This window comes from Chionomys nivalis, chromosome 16 (genome assembly GCF_950005125.1).
Source record: "Chionomys nivalis chromosome 16, mChiNiv1.1, whole genome shotgun sequence".
Classification (NCBI taxonomy): domain Eukaryota; kingdom Metazoa; phylum Chordata; class Mammalia; order Rodentia; family Cricetidae; genus Chionomys; species Chionomys nivalis.
Window position 1 is genome coordinate 6032898 of NC_080101.1, and position 17075 is coordinate 6049972.

At 43.9% G+C, this 17075-nt stretch overlaps 1 protein-coding gene across 1 annotated transcript in view; it reads left to right on the plus strand.

Annotated features, from left to right (window-relative positions):
- The window catches only part of Esrp1 (epithelial splicing regulatory protein 1), a 46229-nt gene extending 35015 nt beyond the window's left edge, over positions 1-11214 (plus strand). Inside the window, exons 15-16 of the mRNA XM_057790539.1 lie at positions 4341-4453; positions 10993-11214. Of these exons, the coding sequence (XP_057646522.1) occupies positions 4341-4418 (78 nt within the window). The 3' untranslated portion in view covers positions 4419-4453; positions 10993-11214. The remainder of the gene's footprint in view (positions 1-4340; positions 4454-10992) is intronic.
- Positions 11215-17075: the final 5861 nt, after the last annotated feature.

The window sequence follows — 17075 nt, forward strand, 5'->3', positions numbered from 1 at the left end:
CTAGGGCTTCCTGCTCTTGTGGCGGGCACCAGCAGTTCTCAGAGCCCACGTGGCTGGCTCTCATCATCAGTCACTCCAGCTCCAGAGATTCAGTGCCTTCTTTGGCCTCAGGAGGGCATCAGGGGTGCACAGGCAAATGACTCATATACAATACATAAAATAAAATTTTGTTTTGTTTTGAGATAGGGTCTCACTATGCAGCCCTGGCTGTCTTGGAACTCATTCTGTAGAGCAGGTTTGAACTCAAAAAGGCTCGCCTGCCTCTGCCTTCCAAGTGCTGGGATTAAAGACATACACCACCACACCACCTTAATTTTAATGTATTTTATTTTTTTAAGGAGGTGATTTTGATCCCTGGGATTCACTCGTGGAAGTTGTTTTCTGACCTCACAGCGTGTGCACCTTCCCAGACACACACAAAATAAGTAAATGTCACCTGGGAACGTTTAGATAAACAAAAGGGGTTGTAGGAATATACAGCTTCTCCAATCTCCATACTGCAAATAATAGATGGACATTTAAACGTGGAGTTTTAAGTTGAATATTTCAAAACCAGGGAGCCTCTTCTAATGGCTGTGGGGAAAATCTCTTTATAACCTTGGAAAAAGAAAACAGATACCCCAACTAACAGACTTGTTCAGGCCTTGACCTGGAGGGGGCGCATGGCCTCCACGAAATGACCCCATTCTGCCGCTGGCTTTGCCTGCACCCATCACTGTCTCTGACTTTAAGAACAAGCTTTCTTGGCAACAGGTTTGTAACAGCGGATAAAATCTGTTCTTCCCAGTTCATCTCAGCAAACCCCTTTCCTTCTTGAAGTCACTTGATTAAAGTCAAAGAGACTTCTGCAAAGTGTACAAACCAGTAACCTGAAGTCTTACTGGTCTGAGCAGATACTGTCCTCTTTCCTTGACTGTCTTAAGGACAGCTTCTGTCAGTGAGGAGAACGTTGTCTTTTCTTCCGTAAGAACTCGGGGTCTCGATGGGTCAGTCAGTATCTCTCTCCAAATGATTATTCAGTCTCTGAAGGACCGGATGTTAAAAGGTTACCTTACATTCCTCCTTCTCTGATTAAATTATACAGCCGATTTGTGGTTCTGCTTTTTTGTTTTGACTTTTTGAGACAGAGTTTCATTGTGTAGCTCTGCCTGTCCTGGAACTCTCTCTGATCTTGAACTCAGAGCTGCCTGCCTCTGCCTCCCGTGTGCTGGGATTAAAGGTGTGCATCACCACCAATCATCAAATTATACAGTTTTTACTAGAAGTGAATTGAAAAGGTTACTCAATCTTATGAAGAAAATACTTTGACTTTTGTATTTTTCCTTTGTAGAGACTCTGAAGAATTTTCAAGTTTAATGGCCAGCTGGGCTTGATGGTTTAGCTTGGTTTGAACCAATTTCATTTACTTTCATACTGAGTAAAATTAATCAGCCCTATAATACAATAATAATGAGATTAAGTAAAATTTTATATAAAAAGTACCATGGTTGGCAATTATAGATACTGATTTCCCCCAAACACATAATTAGGATCGCTTCTAGATTTGTGATGAAAGTTCTGACACAGACAGACAGGATGGCTCAGAGGGCAATGGTGCCTGTCGTCAAGCCTGAGTTTCTCAGCCCTCGAGCTGGAGAACCAACCCCAAGAGTTATCCTCTGACTCCACCTCTGTGCTGTGGCACACGCTTGTGCTTAAGCATGCCTGTGTGTATGCACCTACATGTGCAAATAAAAAGTGAGAAAGATTTAAAACTTTAAAAATCTGGCCTGGTTCAGAAATATCTCGTCTTGAGTAGCTCCTAGAGTCATCAGAGTTAGAATTATCTGCTGTAATCAGAAACACAGTATGGTACATTTATTTCTTCTAGATATTTTGCTCTTTGGAATTGTTTGGAGCTTATTTTTATTTTCTTACTTATTAAGTTAGTTTGAGAGGCCTCTGGAGCACTATGTAGATCAGGCTAGCCTTTAACTTACCGTCACCCTCCGGGCTCTGCTTCCCAAGTGCTGAGCTTAAAAGCATGCACAGCACACCTGTTGAAGACTTAGAATCTATAAACTGGATCATCAAATTGGGATGGCTTTGGAACTCCGTCATCCCAACCTATAGTTCCAGTGTCTCTTCCCTTCAGTAATTCAAGCTGTGAGACACGAATTCAACTCTATACCTAACCCAGTTTCTTCTCATTCCTACATAAAACTTAGATTTCCTGCTATCGTTTCAATAGTCCAGCCACCTTCTCTGCTGTTGGCTCTTCGGGTAACCGTTGGTTCCTGTGGGCTCCGGAGTGCCTTGGCTCTGTCACAGGTGGTGACGTCTGTCGATGGCCTCTTCAGAGCTGTTCCCTTGAGTAGAGACTGTTTATCTTTGCCTGCGGTGTACTTGATTGCTGTTGGTTACTTTTTATTTGCTCTTGTTTAGAATCATCCTCCCTTCTTCTCTACCCCCCTCCTTTTTCTCTATTCTGTCAAGATTTAAGTGTGTAGCCCTGGCTGGCCTGGAACTCACTCTTTTGACCAGGTTGGCCTGGAATTTACAGAGATCACCTGTCTCTGTCTTCCAAATGCTGAGACACTAGGAATGCATCTCTGTGCTAGTTACTGTTGTGAATATTTTTTTTTACAAAAAAGATTATTTATTTATTTATTTATTTATTTATTTATTTATTATGTATACAGTATTCTCAGTATTTCTGCATGTATGTCTGCAGGCTAGAAGAGGGCACCAGATCTCATTACAGATGGGTTTTGAGCCACCATGCGGTTGCTGGGAATTGAACTCAGGACCTTTGGAAGAGCAGGCATCTCTCCAGCCCACTGTTGTGAATCTTAATGACATATTTATTTTATTTCTGGTTCTTTCTGGTGAACTTTATAGGATTATGACTACTGATTAATTTTATATGCTTACATAGTAAGCAAATATCCAGGAAATAATTGGTTGAATAAATGAAGTTTGCCAATGGTGTCCAGTTTTATCTTTTAAATGAATATAAAACTTGGTGTCAAATGTCATTTTAGAAATACATTATCTTTGGGTGTGGTGTTGCACACCTTTAATCCTAGCACTCAGGAGGCAAAAGCAGGTGGGAGGCCAGCCTGGTCTACAGGACAGGCTCCAATGCTACACAGAGAAACCCTCTCTCGAAAAATGAACAAATAAAAAGAAAGGTTATATGTAGTTTGGATCTAGGCTGCAGTATGGAGAGGGAAGGAGGTGCTGCGGAAGACGAGAGGGAGCAGAATTCTGAGGGTCAGATGCTTTGACAGCGTCTGACAGTTGTTAGAGGGCTGATCGGGCATGGAATTGAAGGCACTGGCATCTTGCATGGTGGATTGCTCATCTCCTAGGGACTCTCATTGCTGTTTTCCTTAGCCGTTGCTCTCAAGGGCCTTGAGTTTTAAATAAATCTAGCTTCCTTTTCAACATTCTGACTTTGGTTCTTTCGATGACTCATTAAAAATTTTTATTTAGTATTCAACTGAGAATTTATTTCAGTAGTTTATTTCAAATTTAAAACTGTTTAAAATTCACTGGGTTTGGGGGTTTAATGTATAGTGTCTGACAAAGTGATTGATGCTCAAATAGGCGATAGCCTGTTGTACCTAAAGTTATCATGTGAACTTTCTATTGAGAGACCAGATTATATCCCAGCACTTGAGAGGCAGAGGTGGGCCTAACCCCGTGAGTCTGAGGTCAGCCTGGTTTATCAGCCAAGTTCCAGGGCAGCCAGAATTGGTTACACAGAGAAACTGTGTCTTGGGGGGGGGGGGGGGGGAGAGCCGAGTTTAATTCCCAGCACCCACATGGTGTTCAGATCCAATGACCTCTTCTGGTCTACAGATGTACATGCAAACAAAGTATCCATATATATGGATACTTTGTTTGCATGTTATATATATATATATAAAACAGAAGATCGGATTTGCTCTTCCTTGATTGTGGTCTGGCGTTTTGTTATTGTTGTTGCTGCGGGTTTTGGAGGGGGGTTGTTTTTGCTTTTTGAGGCCAGGTTTCTCTGTAGCTTTGTAGCCTGTCCTGGAACTAGATCTTGTAGACCTCGAACACACAGAGAGCCTCCTGAGTCCTGGGATTAAAGGCATACGCCACCACTGCCTAGCGTGTCTCAGTTTTTAATCAATATATCCAATGTAACTTCCTCCTAGAAGGGATTTTTGACATGTAATGAATGAAGCATTGATTGTCTGTGTGTGGCTTGTAACGGTGTCATCTCCTACGATCTAAGTGTTATTCTTTTGTTGACGTATTTAGTTAAAGTAACATCATAGTGACAAGCTGTCCATCTTTTGACCTCTTTGTTCTAACTTGCATTTTAGTATGCAACTGAGGATGGACTTGTCCTCCACACAAATGACCAGGCCAGGACTCTATCCAAAGAATGGGTTTGTATTTAAGGGCCCGAGCAGTTAGATCATCCTCAGAAAAGAAGGTAAGGACCTCTAAGGACCTATCGTGTAAGCTAAATCAGAGAGGCCCAAACAGAGATGCCAAGAATCTGAGGTTTTTCTCTAGGAAGGAGGTGAGGAGAGGGTTCCCCTTTTCTCACTGATGTCAGGAGACCTGGAAGGAACGTAGATTGGAACATGAAGTTTGTGATCCAAAACCACGGTATCAGTATGATAGGAGCGCGGTCTAGGTGCTGCTGGGGGGTCGTGGCTCTGGAGTGCGTGTCCTTATGGACACTGCTTTCTCTCAGTTGGGGGGTAAGATAAGAGTGCTTTTCTTCTTCCTCATTCTTTCTGCCTTCCTCCTTTTTCTTCTTTCATCTTCATTTTTTTTTTTAAATTGAAGGTGGCCAACTAGATGGCTCACTTGCTGCTTATCCAGATGACTTGAATTTGACCCCTGAGTCCCACAAAGTGAAAGTTAAGACCATATATGCACTTTACAGAAAAGAAAAATTCACCTTTTTGAGTGTACAGCTCAGCCAGGTTTATATATAGAATATGTGTGTGTGTGCGTGTGCGTGTGTGTGTGTATATTATGTGTATGTGTATCATAGCTATTTCCTACCAGGAACCTCACTTGAGCCTAGGGTAGGATTTGAGATCAGCCTGGACAATACTTTAAGACCTCATGTTCAAAAATGGCTTTTTTCCAAAATTATTAAAAAGCTTTCATTATATGCCTTTTTTTCTCTCCTTTACTAAAGCTAGCAAGAAGAAATTGGTAGTTAATGGGTTGCTGTCAAGAAGGACCCTACCTATTAACCCACAGCTTTTCCCAGAAGGATACTGGCATTCTATGTGTGGTTGCCCAAGTGGTCACAGGGCCACGGCCAGGCATTGGTGTGGCTCGGTTCTTCATTCAGTTGTTGGAGTTCCAGACTTGTCATTTTCATGGTGTGAACTTTAACCAGGTGGACCCAATACTGGGAGTGCAATTGCCAGTATTTCATGATCTTTGAGAATTGTGACTCTGTGTGTCGCCCCTCGTTCAGAGCCACACATAGTTTTGGGGTGCAAGGAGGATTGGATCTGCCTTTTCCAGTGAGACTTTATAGCACTGGGGCCTTGCAAGGGTTGTTGCACTCTGGCGTGGGAACGTGTCCAGGTCCCACTGGTGAAAGCTCATTGTTTTAAGTCATTGGTACCTTTTCCGTTTTCACTTTGTCTCCTCATGTCCCCAAAAGATCGTGAAAGCACTTCACAAGTTATTCAGTATGCTCAATGGCCCCTGATCCCTAAGGGGGCTTGACATCTGACTGGAAGAAATGTCTCTTAACTAGATAAGGTTTTTGTTGTTTGGTTGTTGTTGTTTTTTGTTTGTTTTTGTTTCATGGTTTTGGTTTTGTGGGGTTTTTTTTGAACAGTATTTCTCTGTGCAGATTTGGCTGTCCTGGAGCTCACTCTGCAGACCAGCCTGGCCTCAAACTCACAGCACCTGATTCTGCCTCCAAAGTACAGGCGGCACCACTGCCTAACTAGACAAGTTTTTTGTTTTTGTTTTGTTTTGGGCTTTTGGGTTTTTTTTCTTTTTTCCGTTTTTGTTCTTCCCCTGTGCAATTCTAGTCTATCCTCCTGAGGTTCCAAAGGTAGTGTTTGCACCTACATTTCAATCAGTATCAATATTGCTTGTCTATAGATGTGTTCTGTGCTCATAGAGATGCGAGTTTGTTCAAGGTGGCATTTCTCCATGGAAAAGACACAAACAGTGTTGTATATTTGACTTACCGTTATCTGGGAATCAGGTGGACTAATGAATATAAGCAAACTTTGTAAGCTGTTTTTGTGGAGCTGCAGACAGAACCCTGGGCTGTGTATCTACTCGATGAGGTCTTTGCTCCTGAGCTGTACCACCCCCTCCTGCTGTAAGCTTTATAAAGTTCTATATTGATACTGTTGGTCTTAGGGTTACAGAAATGTAGTTTACTTATTGTCTGAGTTATTGTAATTAAGAAGTAATGAAGATTTCTTCGGTTTTTCCGCACAAATCCTTTCCTATTTCAGACTCCAGCCCAGGACTGTCCCTAGGATTGCATGTGTCCAGTGCTGCCCAGAGTGTTAGCCAGGATTGTCCCCAGGATTGCGTGTGTCGTCCAGTGCTGCCCAGAGAGTTAGCCAGGACTGCCCCTAGGTTTGCGTCGTCCAGTGCTGCCCAGAGAGTTAGCCAGGACTGTCCCCAGGATTGCGTGCATTGTCCAGTGCTGCTCTGTGCTGCTCAGAGTGTCAGCTCCTGGGACTTAAGAGCTCACTTTGCCCTGCCTGTCCCTGTAGCGAGGTCCCTGTTTACAGTCCTTGAATGGAGCTTAACTAAACCCTTGACTTCTTGGTCTCCCTGGCTTCCTTGGATCTTCACTCCTCGAACTGTGTCGTCTTCCACCCACAGTCATTGTGCTTTCGATCCCCAAACATCGGAACTGCACTTGGGAAGAATGTTTTCTATTCCTTACACACACACACACACACACGTTCCATCATGTTCTAACATGTAGGGTGTTTTGCCTACATGTATGTCTGTGCACCACAGAGGCCAGAAGAGGTCGTCCTTAGCGATGACTGTGTAATCCCAGCACTTGAGAGAAAGATGGGAACAGGAGCTGGAAGGAGCAAGGCCAGCATGGGGCACCTAATGAGCTCCTGTCTCCCTTACGCTAGCGTATTTAAACAAGCATAACTTGTCAGAAATTTGGACTTTGATTTTTTTTTTTTCTTTTTTGTTTTATTGAGACAGGGTCTGTTAGCCCAAGCCAGTATTTCATACCTGGTGCGATCCAGTTATCTTTTAAAGTTCCTGTGTCAGCTAGGTGTGTTGGTGCAAGATCACAGCCATCTAGTCCTTTAGAGGCTGAGGCAGGATTTCTATGAGTTCCAGACCGGCCTAGATGGCACAAGAAGAACCCTGTCTCAAAAACTAAACCCAATCCCAGTGAGCTTCCAGACAGCCTCAGGCTGGTCTGCAGCATGAAGCCTTCCTTGTCTCTAAAAGGAAAAGGAAAAGCAATTCTCTTGTGTACATAATACTTTAATGATAGTTTATGACAAAATAAGACAATGTTTTAACATGCATCGCGCCAGAAAGGACAGACAGATTTGTGAGTGTTTGCATGTAAAACTTCACAAGTTATCTTCGGGTCATGATATTTGTTTTATTGTTGCTAAAGAAGAAAAGGAAACATTTTTTTTTCTGTGTCCTGAGATTCTCTTTTCTGTTGTTGGAATGCTGCAGCTTCATCATTAAGCCCTGACGTGCCACTGACATCACAGAGACTGAGAAGCAGGTCTGAGGAGGCCAAGCATCTAATGTCCTCTTAATAATTTTGACCCTTCCCCAAACACAATAACTTAGGATGGCATACACTTCTAGGGGCCCATAAAGGTGATTCTTAGTAATATGTATAATAGTTGGGAATAGAAGGTGGAATTGATTGACTGGTAACTGACAGGCTGAGATTTGACTGACATGGAAGATTCAGGGCCTTGTGTTAGCCAGGCTCACGTCATGTAATACCCATCAACAACTTTCAGGTCAGAAGCAAGTCAGAACTTGGGTCTCTCTCATCCTGGATTATGCAGGACTTTCATAGAACCTTGATGCTCTTTTAGCTGGTGGTAAAATTGCTTTTCCATGGTATTAGCATTGGGAGAAGCAGAGTTCTTTAAGGAAAACTAGGCTGGTGTAGGCTAAAGAAGTGGGAAGTTGTGTGACTATGATAATGGATAGATTTCCTAGCTATATTTTTTTTGAATCCAAAGAGAAGTTTGTGCATGCTTAGTGTTTTAAAATTGCCTCTTTGTAAGCCACATTTTAAACATGAATGCTAAGTAACTAGCATTTGGGATTTTTTTTTTTGAATACATGATTTTAAATTTATACCAATTATGTTACTTAGTCTTGACCATATTTCAGACTGGCTGTATGAAGCTAGAGCCATCTCCATTTCTGTCTTTGTCTGCTTCTCATTTACATGTAGAAGAAGCACTCACAGTGTGGACAGTTTTCCTTATAATATTTAAGTGTGCCATGTAAATAAAACAGCATATGGGAAACCTGTGTGTGTGTAAAGAGTTTATCCTGGTCTCTCCATTCCAGCCAGCCCTCGGAGTCTCTGAGGCCTCCTGTGCCAGTAATCCACAGGTGTTCCCAGCCTTCATACAAAGCTGCCTAGCATGTGTTTATAGCCCACACTCTTCCTCCTATTTTCTTTCAAATATTTCTAGATTCCCTATAATATAGTGCAAAATGAATGTTGACACACAGTGTTACTGTGTCTCCTGGCTAGTCTTGATACACACAGAGATTGTACAGAGAAACCCTGTCTGGAAACAAAACAACAAAAGAGCACATACTGCTCTTGCTGACAAGCTGAATTGGCTCCTACCACCCATGTCACAGGGCTCAGAACCATGTACAATTTCAGCTGCAGGAGATGGCCTCAGACACCTGCATTCACATACACATACCCCCCAACACACACACACACGGCTATACTTCAGTAAAATTAAGACGTCTCAAAAGAGGACACGCTGATTGTATGATCAGAACTTGGGCTTTTTCTCCTGAGTGTTCATCAGCAGCTGATTAAACATAATCCCTGGATATGGATGGCTCGCTGTGCCAGTGGGACCACCATCTACTTCACTTTCCCCGTCTTCAAGGCGGCCACGGACTCGGGTGTGCTCAGTAGCCCTTAGCTAACGTGTGTGAGGACCTGGATTTGATCCCTGGTGCCAAATTCAGTCAAGGGATGTAGCATGACAGCCTAGAGCGGTGGTTCTCACCCTTCCTTGTGCAGTGATCCTTTAATACAGCTCCTCGGGTGTAGTGACTCCCCCGCACATACACACCGTAACATTATTTTCGTTGCTACTTTATAATTTTGCTACCGTTGCAAGTTGAAATGTGAATGCTTTTGGAGATAGAGGTTTGCAGAAGGGCTTTAGACCCACAGGGTGTGTGCGAAGGAGCTGATTGGCCTGAAGCCCTGAGCCTTCACTGGCTCGGAGAGTTCCTGTTTGCCATTGATCATATACCTTGGTGCTGCTTATAGGTTTTAACATTTTGTTTGAAATTTGTGAATTTTAGGAATTTTTTTATTTGCTACTATTTATAAAGTATTTTTTTCAAGATTTCGTTCTCTTTTTGATTTATTTTATGTGCATTGGTGTTTTGCCAGTGTGAGGGTGTCAGATCCCTTAGAATTGTAGATATAGACAGTTGTGAGCTTCCGTGTAGGTGCTGGGAATTGAACCCAGGTTCTCTGGAAGAGCAGCCAGTGCTCTCAACTGCTGAGCCATCTCTCCTGCCTCTCATGATTTATTTTTAAAGTCTTTATTTGAATTGTGTATCTGTGCCTGTGCCGTGTCTGCCTGAAGAAACCAGAATTGTTGATAACCTGGATCTGGTATCCTGATACCTGGAGTTACAGGCAGTTGTGAGATGCCTGATTTGGGTCCTGAGAACTAAACTAGGTCTTCTACAAGAGTAGTTTGTGCTCATAACTACTGAGCCATCTCTCTAGCCTGTCTAGGGGTGTGTGTGTGTGTACCATGAGTAGGTAGTGCCCACAGAGGTCAACAGGACATCAGGACCCTTGGGGCTGGAGTTACTATGAGCTACCTACTCTTGAGAGCTAGGAGCCTTTTCTCCAGATCTATATTTTTATTTAGGTTGGTTGGTTTTTTTGAGACAAGATCTTCTCTATGTAGACCAGACTGGCCTAGAACTCAACAGAATTCTCCTACCTCTGTCTCTTTTCTCTTGGGATTGTAGACTGTTAGGAATATTTCTTAAGACCAGCCTCTCCGCCGATGCAAATAATTCCAATCAGACCAAATTAGACCAATAAAAGATGCCCATGTTTAATGCAGTGCTCCTTCCTGAATGGCACTGGGAAAAAGCATGGTGAGGGGAAGGGGCGGGGGAGACCGTGTGTTTATTCTCTAGGGGCAGCCTAAATAGCCTGTGGGAGGGGTCACTGCTTGGCAGGCTTTCCCGGAGGTGGAGTCCAGATCAAGGCAACTCCCAGGGGAGGGGGCTGACATGGAGCTTTCTGCCCCATTCCAAAGATGGGTGCTAGGGGCTGGAGTGAGGTCCCCGAATATAATATTTCAGACTCTGTATAAAAGCGTGTTAGAGAACTGGGGTGATACTTTCAACCAAACAGTAGACCACAATTCCCCATCCTCCAGCTCTGTGTAAAGCCTTTAATAGTGAGTTGAACTTCTGCTGCTAGAAGAATATCATAACTACTTGACCCACGCTGAAAAATGGGTAAAATTGGAACTGAATTGAGTTTGGCAGGTGCGATGTTTCATGTTAAATATACTGTTTCATACAAAGGGAAGGGTAGTGCAGAAATATTGAAGAAATGGCCAGATGCCTTTGCCAGTCTGTTAAACTCTATAAACCATTGACTATGAGTCCCACTGTGAGAAGTAGGGCTGTCTGAAGAACGTTAGTCTCCTAAGAATTGGAAGAATTAAATGTAGAGGTTATAACGTTCTCTCTCTTTTCTCCTCCCTTCAGTGTTTGAAAGACGTATAGTGATTCTGAAACCGTCAGACAAGAAAGCTTCCAGCAATTCCGGGGGATGTTTGCCTACATTCGGGCTGCAGTATTTTCAGCCAGCCCGACTGGACAGCGGGCCTGGGCCTCATCTTTTGGTGGAGTGAAAAAAGTTGAGCCAGTAAAGCCAAATCTTGTTGTTTTTCCCCACGTGTACTGGCAATGCGTTTATTGACCGTTTAGGGCAGTCACACACACACAAAGACAAAGTACAAGACAATGAAGAACCCAGACCTGCAGCACAGTCCCGTCCCCTTCAGCATTGTCTGCCTAACCTCCTCATGACCCTCGTGTCTCGTGGGCCTCAGAGAATGCCCCCTCCTCCCTGCCTCTCTCATACTCCGGTGCACAAAGACCCACTTGGAAGCCAAATCTTAATAGCAAGCAGCACACACACACCTGGCTCCTTGCTGAGGGCAAATTGGAATTTAAAATGTGAATTTGATGTCCAATGTCTCACTGCCAGCTAAAGTGGCATTAATTACTTCCTAAGTTTAAGTCTTAGAGTAAAACATATTCCACTAGTGCCCACCATTCACCATTAATTGCTACGGAAGCTTCTTTGTGTGTTCCCACTCTTCTGTCTCCCCGTTCTCTGTAAAATAAAACTCCCTTGCTAAGTAATTTAAGTGTACGTTCTTAGAATACTTAAATACCAAACTAAGAAAAGGAATAAAATAAACTAATATTTTCTTAAATATTAGTTTTCTTCAATATGCCAGCATGATGCCTTATAGTTAAAAATAGATTTTTTTAAAGCACCTCAGACAGACTGGGACTGTGGCTCAGTGGGAGAGAGCTTGCCTAGCATGCTTGAGCCCTGAGTTCTAGTCCCAGCACCCCCTGCACTCATGCCTAGTTAAAGGGTTTGGATGTCTTCTCAGCAGGTACCAGTTGTAAATAAGAATGAAGTAGGGGCCAAAATTGGAAACCAAAAGTGAAGCAGCTATGTGTAGTTAATAATTTCTAGTGTGAGCTGTAACTGAGTGTTCGGCTTCGTATGTATTATTTTATATTGTACTTTTTTCATTGTTGATGGTTTGGACTTTAATAAGGAAAAACTCCATAGTTTTTAATGTTCACAGAAAGAAGATATTTGAACAGTGTATTCTGGAAGCAATATACTAACCAAAGTGAATGCTTGTACATATTATGAGCACTCTTCCCCAGTGCCTCAACTGTCAAGTACTTAAAGCCTGTAAAACCATAAGACTGTAGTCACGTGCGGACTGACGTGATGGATGATGCGGCAGCGTGGAACCCGCGCTCCGGAAGTGCAATCCTAGACGCTAACCAGCCCTCTGCCTCGTGTAACTCAAGGGGAAAGTGATTTGATTCAATGCACGAATTTCTTTGTTGCTTGTGTTGTCCTTTGCTTGGATGCAATGCCATGCGGCTTTTGCGGCTGCGATTTTTAGTTACTTTGCATTAACGCCCTCACTGGGAGTCAACATTACCCTCTTACTTGACCAACACTAGCCCTTCAACTGCAGCAGGAAGAGAAGACGGAAAAAAAACCATTTTGTGGGAAAACTGTTGAGATCCGGCACTCGAAATCAAACAAAAATAAAAGTTCATACTTGATGCCTTAAGTCACTCATGCCCGAAGCTCCGAGGGGCTTAGACAGGCAGTGATGCTTGCTATAGTACTACTGTATTTTTTGTAGAATTGTTACGTTCACTAATAAAACTTGCCTGCTTAATCTCAAGGTCGGCAGTCTGTTCCTGACAAGGCTCGTGGGAGTGGTGACAGGTCGGCCTTTCTGTTGGTGGGTCGGCCTTTGCCCTCGTTTACCGTACACAATTACAAAAGCTTCTAACAAGAGGCTCTCTGAGTTCTGGAAATTTCAACACCTGTGACGTATTTGATACTTTCATCTTTTGTGTTGGGCACCTGTCCAGGCCCTTGTGTGTGAAGTTATTCTCCAACGTAGATTTGAGACAGGAACGCCACTGAATCTGCAGCTCAGTGATGATTCACCTCCCAGTGCCGGGGTTACCATGGTTACCACCGTGCCCGTCTCCGTGATTCACCTCCCAGTACCGGTTACCGTGGGTACCACCGTGCCTGCCTCCGTGATTCACCTCCCAGTGCCAGGGTTACCATGGGTACCACCATGCCCGTCTCCGTGATTCACTTACCAGTGACGTTATCTACAGCTCCAGCTCTTTGTGTAGAGACAGGGTTTCACTAAATTCTCCAACCTAGCGGTTCCCCTATTAGAGCCTTCTTAATAGCTGTAATTGCATGCTTGTGCCTGACTAAAGCTTTTCTGTCATGAAATCCTGTTTTCTCATTAAAAATAATTTTTATGCAATATATGCTGATCATGGTTTCCCCTCTCTCTTCTTCCAGGTCTTCCCCGCCTCCAAGTCCATGGGCCTTATTTCTCTCTCTTTAGAACACAAACAGACAAAAAAGAAACAGCACATGAAACACAAAAACAACTCATAACAATACAAAATTGGAAACCGTAATACACAACCAAAAGACCAGTTAGGTTAAAGAAAAAAAAAACACCGTCAACCTCCAAAAATATAATTGTTTTTTATTTAGTTTTTGTATTGCCTGTCTCCTGCTGGTCGGATGGTTTGTATGCCAAGGGGGCTGCATTGGAGAAAATATTTTTCCTTTGTAGTGGGTATCAATTGGAAGGTCGGTTCTTGGTTAAGGATGAGAGTTTCTGTCCACTTTCACTTCTCAGGGCTGGGATCCCACGCAGGTTGAACCTGTGCAGGCCTATCTTAGCCAGAGTTCCTTTTTTTTTGGTTTTTGAGACAGGGTTTCTCTGTGGTTTTGGAGCCTGTCCTGGAACTAGCTCTTGTAGACCAGGCTGGTCTCGAACTCACAGAGATCCACCTGCCTCTGCCTCCCAAATGCTGGGATTAAAGGCGTGTGCCACCACCACCCGGCTTAGCCAGAGTTCCTATGTGGCAATGAAACACCATGACCAAAAAGCAAATTGGGGAGGAAGGGGTTTATTCGGCTTACATCAAAAGAAGTCAGAGCAGGATTTGTATAAGTGTAAGAATGGATTCTGTTGATGGAGGATGCAGAGTACATGGAGCCTCTTTCATAGGGATGGGTTCCATTCACAGAGACAAAGCTCAGGATATTGCAGGCATTCAGGTGAAGGCTGGCTCCTAATAGAATAGCAAAGGGTCCCCGGGCGGCAGTGCACTTGCCTTTAATCCCAGCACTTGGGAGGCAGAGGCTGGTGGATCTCCGTGAGTTGGCTGTTTTCAGGATCCTCTACCCATTGCCACTACTGGGGACTTGCAGCGCTTCTGCCGCTGCAGCCTCTGGGGATCCAGCAGCATTTTTAGTTAATCCATTACAGGAGCCATATAAAGATGGACGGAGACTTGCATGGTGTGGCAAATGCACATACAGTCACTAATAAAGACACTGAGCTTGACTTCTGACCATCACATGTATATACATGCATCTGCCCACACACAAACACGTATGCACACACGAAAGATAAGGGAAATTTTAAGCAAAAAAGAGCTAACTTCCCACTGAAGACCCTGTCACTTCTCTACATTCTTATATTCTTTACCAGTCATACCTGCCTAGACCACCCTCCCTGGGGCAGAGTACTTCTCAAGCAGCTAGTTCCTAGGTCTGGAGCGCCAATGGACAGATCTACGGACTTCCCCGTGTCCCATATGTAAAAGCAAAGAAAGAGCCTTTATTTTCTTTATTTTTATCACAAGTTTGCAAATTTGGGCTCTCTGTGTCCAACGTACTGGAGTGATCAGAGAGCTCCGAATTCAGTTGGGGTAGGGTTTTTATAGCAGCAAAGGTAGGGGTGAGGGATTTCTAAGGTTCAGGACCCCTGGTTGGCTGACATTTGTCTAGGGGTGTCCTGGTGAAAAGCTATGGGTGTGGACTGGCAGGTGATCCTATCTGCAATGGTTGGAATGTTAGGAATTTCTTCCTTGGTGAAAGGGGATGGGTGCCTGCTGGGCTAAGGGGCATCTGTTCCTGGGTGGAGCTTGGGTGTCTGGTCTTTCTCAGAACCAGGTATTGCCTTAGGGTAAACCGAGGCTCGGGCCTACCTTCCTGTCTTGGCAGGTGTGTACCAAAAGCTGCTGGGTCCTACGCTTATGTATGATCCTCACCACTCCTTTGGCAACCACGTTCCTGGGACATCCATGCTGGCACTACCTCTCCAAGCTCAAGCAGTCACCTCTTCAGGATACCTGGCCTGTCCCCCAGCTGGGGCCTCCATCCTCTGGTTTTCCAAGATGTCCCAATGAAGGGCGTATCTGCTCCTGGCACACTCATCTTTGTCAATACAGCTAGAACAGGTGTTAAAAATCTAGATTTTTTTCCCCAGCAACTTGCCTTTTCTGCTTCCTCATGAAACAAATGCCTGAGGTTTCCAGGACGGCAGTTAACCCGATGCTTATCCACCCACACCTACCACTGAGCATGAGCCCACCAGCTCTGCTCCTCCCCCACGTCACCTCATGCCCTCAGGAAGCAGCCAGACATGAACTGATGTCCATATACCAAAAGAGTCTGGTATGTTCTGGTAGAACATTTTCCTTATCCATTCTTAGATCGAGGGGCATTTAGGTTGTTTCCAGGTTCTGGCTATGACAAACAATGCTGCTATGAACATAGTTGAGCATATGTCCTTGTGGCACAATTGAGCATCCTTTGGATATATACCCAAAAGTGGTATTACTGGGTCTTGAGGAAGGTTGTTTCCTAATTTTCAGAGAAATCGCCACACTGACATCCAAAGGGGCTGTACCAGCTTGCATTCCCACGAGCTATGCAGAAGTGTTCCCTTTACCCCACAATCTCTCCAGCGTAAGTTGTCATCAGTGTTTTTGATCTTGGCCATTCTTACAGGTGTAAGATGGAATCTCAGAGTTGTTTTGATTTGCATTTCTCTGATGACTAAGGATGAACATTTCCTTAAGTATCTTTCAGCCATTTTAGATTCCTCTGTTGAGAGTTCTCTGTTTAGACCCCAAAGTGCTGCCAAGGCAGACGTGGCTGTGGTGGTGTGGAAGGCTGAGGAAGGTCTAGGCATATATAAAATAGAGTTAGGGAACTGCAGAGATGGCTCAGAGATTAAGGACTCACTGGCTGTTCTTCCAGAGGTCCTGAGTTCAATTTCTGCAACCATATGGTGGCTCCCAACCATCTGTGATGAGATCTGGTGTAGTAGGACCTGCTGCCCCAGCTCCTGGTCGCCTGGCTAGCTTATGCCCCGAAATAACAACAAACTGTATTCTTTTAAACACTGCTTGGCCCATTATATCTAGCCTCTTCTCGGCTAACTCTCACACCTGGACTAGCCCATTTCTAATAATGTGTGTAGCACCCCAAGGTGCGCTTACCGGGAAGATTCTAGCCTACGTCCATCCTGGGTCGGAGCTTCATGGCATCTGCCCCAGAGAGGAGAGGAAATGGCATCGCGTCTGGCTCTGAGAGGAGCCCTGCATCTGAGCTCACTTCCTCTTCCTCCCAGCATTCTGTTCTGTTTACTCCACCCACCTATGTTCTAACCTATGAGGGCCAAGCAGTTTCTTTTTTAATTAACCAATGACCTTCCTCCATCAATCTAGTGTCCTCTTCTGACCTGCAGGTATACATGGAGGTAGAACTCTATATATAATAAATAAATCCTTTACAAAAACCTTTTCAAATATTTTAATAGAACACACTTTAAATTTCTTAATTTTTTTATTCTTTTATGAATATTGGTGTTTGCCCACTTGCCTGGTATCTGTGAAAGCCACGATCTTTTAACTTCTAAGTCATCTCTTCGGCACCACTTCTTCAGTATTTTAAAAATTAAAAAAAAAAAGTATAGGTGGATAGTGGTGGCGCACGCCTTTAATCCCAGCACTCAGGAGGCAGAGGCAGGTGGATCTCTGTGAGTTTGAGGCCAACCTGGTCTACAGAATGAGTACTAGGACAGGCTTCAAAGCTACACAGAGAAATCCTGTCTCAAAACAAAAGAACAAACAAACAAACGCAAACAAAAGGTACTGCCAAGTGGTGACTGATCATTCCT